General features: G+C 53.9%; 1 protein-coding gene across 1 annotated transcript; it reads left to right on the top strand.

The window, feature by feature from the left end:
• The first annotated feature begins 1,230 nt into the window (after window positions 1–1,230).
• CCN1 (cellular communication network factor 1) lies at window positions 1,231–4,182 on the top strand. Its single transcript, XM_084874431.1, has 5 exons — window positions 1,231–1,565; window positions 1,854–2,064; window positions 2,418–2,774; window positions 2,889–3,100; window positions 3,218–4,182. Exons 1-5 carry the CDS (start codon window positions 1,503–1,505, stop codon window positions 3,518–3,520), a joined length of 1,146 nt encoding a protein of 381 aa, XP_084730557.1. The 5' UTR covers window positions 1,231–1,502; the 3' UTR covers window positions 3,521–4,182.
• The last annotated feature ends 522 nt before the right edge of the window (window positions 4,183–4,704 follow it).

Genomic DNA, 4,704 nt, shown 5'->3' with positions numbered 1-4,704 from the left:
CGTTGCAGGTAAGTAGGGTCTTTAAATCTGCTAACATTTTAATGACAGAGTATCCCACCCTAAACTCTTATTTCTCTGTGAGAGGAAAACACTGCAATTCTCTTGCGACCGGAGGTTTCTAAGTGGTTCCAAGGAAAGGAAATTTAAAAATCCCGCACGACTTTCGGCTTTCAGGGGTCTGCTTTTTCCAGGGATCCACTGGGCCCCATGGTAGTGGAATCCGATTTGGCCTTTCCAGCATACACAGGTGTTGATCTCAGTGTAAAGCACTCCACGGCGGTCCCCTCTGCTTGGCTGGCTGCTCCGCGGAGGGAGGGAGGCTGGCAGCGCCTGCCCAGGCTCCCGCATCCGCGAGGAAGTGTGCTCCAGCCTCCCGGAGAACTCCCAGCCTTCACTTCCTCTCAGACTGCAACCCCAGGCAGCGGGCTGGAACTGAAGTAGTGGGAACCTCCAAAAACAAACAAGGACGACAGACCGAAAAAGGGAGGGCAGGACGGGGGAGAGGGGGCGCGGAAGAGGGAAGACCTCTGCTTGGAAAATCGCCAGGCGTGGGAGAGAGCAGTGGATTCCCACCCCACCCCCACCCTCTCATTCATAAATGACACTGCGGGGATTAATTTGCAATGCACTTCACGTTGCTAATAAACACCATGCCGAAGCTCTGGGGCTTGACCCGAGCATGCTACCAAGTCCACAAGTGGTTGCCTGGCTCAGAGATACACCCCCCTCCCCCTTCCCCTTTGCCTCTCTCCGCAGATAACTTGACTTCACCTTCGCTGTAAACAAGCAAACAGCTCACCGCCTCCCGGGTGAGGGTTTCCAGGGCTGCCCGGTCAGCTCGGCATCACCAAACAAAACGACTTTTGTTCCTCCCTCTCAGGTCCTCCTACCCTCCCGGTCCAGACAAAGTTCTGAACTCTTTTCTCCCCCCCCCCCCCCCTCCAACCCCTACCACCCCCCATCTGTCCACCACCATCACGCCAAAAAGATCCCTCCCCTATAGACACGTCGTTATTTAAAGTGGAAAAACGGGTGGAAAAACGGAAGATTGTTTGCTTGGGTCCCGGACCAAAAAAAAAAAAAAAAAAAGGTGCAACGGGGCCAGGGGAGGCGCTTGGCAGCGGCCCGCGCCAGCGCGCATTCCTGAGATGTTTGAGAATTCTGGAGGCACAGACAGGGCCGACGTCACTGCAGCACGCGGCGCCGCCGCCGGCCCGTATAAAGGGCGGGCTCTGCGCGCCGGGGCAGACCGCGAGCGGGAGCCACCCGGAGCATCATCCCCGGCCCTCCGCTGCTCCCCGGCCCGGACCTCGGCAGAAGGACCTCCTCGGCAGAAGGACCTCCGCAGCCCCTCGCCGCCCGGCCCTCCTCTCCGTGCCGCCCGGCCTGCCGCACCGATCGCCCGGCCCAGCCGCCGCCGCCGTCCGTCCGTCCGTCTGCTGCGCCCGGAGTGCCCGCGTCTTTGCTTCCGAGCTCGCTCGCCGGGACCCCTGCGCGCCACCATGAGCCCCCGCACGGCCAGGACGCTCGTCGCCGCCGTCACCCTCCTCCAGCTCGCCCGGCTGGTGAGTTCTTCTGCCTTCGCTGCCCCATCCGCTTCCACAGCCCCGCGTCCTCTCCCCACGTTGCCCACGGCACGGAAAAAAGTAAACTAAAGAGTTCGGGGACCTTTCGGGAGCCTCTTTCTTTACGTTCCCCCTTTAAAGAGGTGTCTGGGGCCTCCTGGCCGACGCAGCCCTGCCCGGGGTGCCCCGATCGGAGGGACCCCCCCCCCCCATCCCCGTCCCTTCCCCTGGGCGCCCCTCCTGCTCACTGCGCCGAGCCTCACGCGAGTCTTCTTCTCCCCCCGCCAGGCGCTCTCCTGCCCCGCCGCCTGCGACTGCCCCCTGGAGGCGCCCAAGTGCGCCCCGGGAGTCGGGCTGGTCCGGGACGGCTGTGGCTGCTGTAAGGTCTGCGCCAAGCAGCTCAACGAGGACTGCAGCAAGACGCAGCCCTGCGACCACACCAAGGGGCTGGAATGCAACTTCGGCGCCAGCCCCACCGCTCTGAAGGGGATCTGCAGAGGTAAGAGGCTTGTGGTTTGGCCCCTTTAAAAAAAATAATAGTCCCCGTAGTCCAGGAGTTTAGTAATTTTGAGACCATGTATGGTGATGCTTTGTTGTTGGTAGCTTGGCAGAAAGGCACATGATTTCAGCAGTCTGGAATGCAATTCAGTGTGTCTGGGCCCAGCGAAAAGCGCATACGGAAAAGTGATTCCTGACTAACTTATTGTTCTGGGCTGCAGTCTCGGGGGAGCTTGCAGGGAACTTTACCATAAATTGAATTTAGCAGCAGAAATATGTATGAGTTTCAGGCGGCCGTGGTGCGGAATCTTAACTTGATCCTCTTCTCCCTTTCTCTCCTGGTGCTCTTTGCAGCTCAGTCGGAGGGCAGACCCTGTGAATACAACTCCAGGATCTACCAGAACGGGGAGAGTTTCCAGCCCAACTGTAAACACCAGTGCACATGTATCGACGGCGCCGTGGGCTGCATTCCTCTGTGCCCCCAAGAACTTTCTCTCCCCAACCTGGGCTGTCCCAACCCCCGGCTGGTCAAAGTGAACGGGCAGTGCTGTGAGGAGTGGATCTGTGATGAGGACGGTGCCAAGGACCCCATGGAGGACAGGGACGACCTCCTGGGCAAGGGGCCCACATTCGATGCCTCGGAGGTGGAGTTAACAAGAAAAAACGAGTTAATCGCGTTTGGAAAAGGCGGCTTCCCGAAGCGGCTCCCTGGTAAGTGAAAACGGAGCCCCTAAGGCCTGGTGAAGCTTTATAGAAATGAGGACTTGGATCTGTTTGTTGTCAGCACGCCTCTGAGAAAGTCTTCCCTCTTGTTTGCCTCTCTAGCCTTTGGACAGGGCCCTCGCATCCTGTTCAACCCTTCTCTGCACGGCCAGAAGTGTATCGTCCAAACAACTTCATGGTCCCAGTGCTCCAAGACCTGCGGAACTGGTATCTCCACACGCGTTACCAATGACAACCCTGAATGCCGCCTGGTGAAAGAAACCCGGATCTGTGAGGTGCGGCCTTGTGGACAGCCCCTGTACAGCAGCCTGAAAGTAAGTTTCTGCCTGGCGGGTACCTGTTGCTGGGCAGCTAGCTGGGTGAGATGGGGGCCTGCCTTCCAGGAAAGAGAACCCTTGCCCCTAACGTTCCTTCTCTCGTCTTTCTTACAGAAGGGCAAGAAATGCAGCAAGACCAAGAAATCCCCAGAGCCGGTCAAGTTTACTTATGCCGGATGTTCGAGTGTGAAGAAATACCGGCCCAAGTACTGCGGCTCCTGCGTGGACGGCCGCTGCTGCACGCCCCTGCAGACCCGGACGGTGAAGATGCGCTTCCGCTGTGAGGACGGGGAGATGTTCTCCAAGAACGTCATGATGATCCAGTCCTGCAAGTGCAACTACAACTGCCCGCATGCTAGTGAGGCCTCGTTTCCCTTCTACCGGCTGTTCAATGACATCCACAAATTCAGGGACTAGACGCCACCCGGGTGTCCAGCACCAGGGTGGACAGGACGGACGGGGAGAAGAGTGCCGGAATCGCGGAGACCTGGGTGGGGGCGGTGGGGGTGAAGGGACTCATTGTAGAAGGGATGCATTGCTCACACGTGAGTAGTATTACGGTGTTTTGAAACGGCCAGGTGTGCTGGTGCAGATGGACTCTGATGCGGCTGCCATTGGAGAATACTTTGCTTCATAATATTGGAGCACACGTTACTGCTTCATTTTGGAGCTTATGGTGTTGATGACGTTCTGTTTTCTGTTTGTAAATTATTTGGTAAGCGTATTTTTTTTTGCTCTAGGCTTATTTTTCCTTTCGGTTCTGCAATTGTAAGATAGTGAGATTAGTGGGACAGGGAAAGCCTTCATCCTCTGACAGAAGTAACCGGGAGGGAGGGGTTTCGTTCCTTCCCGAAGGGGACACTCTGTGAGTGTCCGTGAGAGGCAGCTATCTGCACTCTAAACTGCAAACAGAAATCAGGTGTTTTTAAAACTGAATGTTTTTATTTATCAAAAATGTAGCTTCCGGGGAGGGTGGGGAAATGTAATACTGGAATAATTTGTAAATGATTTTAATTTTATATTCAGTGAAAAGAATTTATTTATGGAATTAATCATTTAATAAAGAAATATTTACCTAATATCTGCGTGTATGGCATTCCATATTTTGAGAGGTTGGCCACAGTCATTGGAAGCAATCTAGATTATCCATTCAATCATTCAAACAGGATTTATTGAGCGTCTGCTTTGTGCCAGGATCTGTGTTAGGTGCTTGGGATAGAACAGGGAAATGATCTACATACATAAAACAATGACTGCTTTTATATCTTCAGTGAGAAAGATGGTTGCATTTAAAATAATCTGCATTAAAAAAACAAACAACATGTATTGAACACCAGGTATGGTAAGAAGCACAAGGAAGAATCCAAAGCCAAGTTTGTGATTTAAATAATAATGCATTGTTTTTATAAGAAATCAAAGCCCAGGGGTCCCCCTCACCCAGTCATTGTGAGATGGATATAGTAATTTATCATTTTAATCACCAGGTTATTGTGCATGTCACTTCAGGAGAGAGAAACTTTAATGAAAGCTTGCACATGTCTTCATTTGGATAAGGTTAAATATGGTTAGATAATGTCTTATAAAAGATGGCTTGTTTATAA

The sequence above is a fragment of the Pipistrellus hanaki genome, assembly GCF_964339955.1.
Source record: "Pipistrellus hanaki genome assembly, chromosome: 2".
NCBI lineage: Eukaryota > Metazoa > Chordata > Mammalia > Chiroptera > Vespertilionidae > Pipistrellus > Pipistrellus hanaki.
The sequence above is the reverse complement of the archived record's forward strand: the minus strand, read 5'-3'. Positions and strand labels throughout refer to the sequence as shown.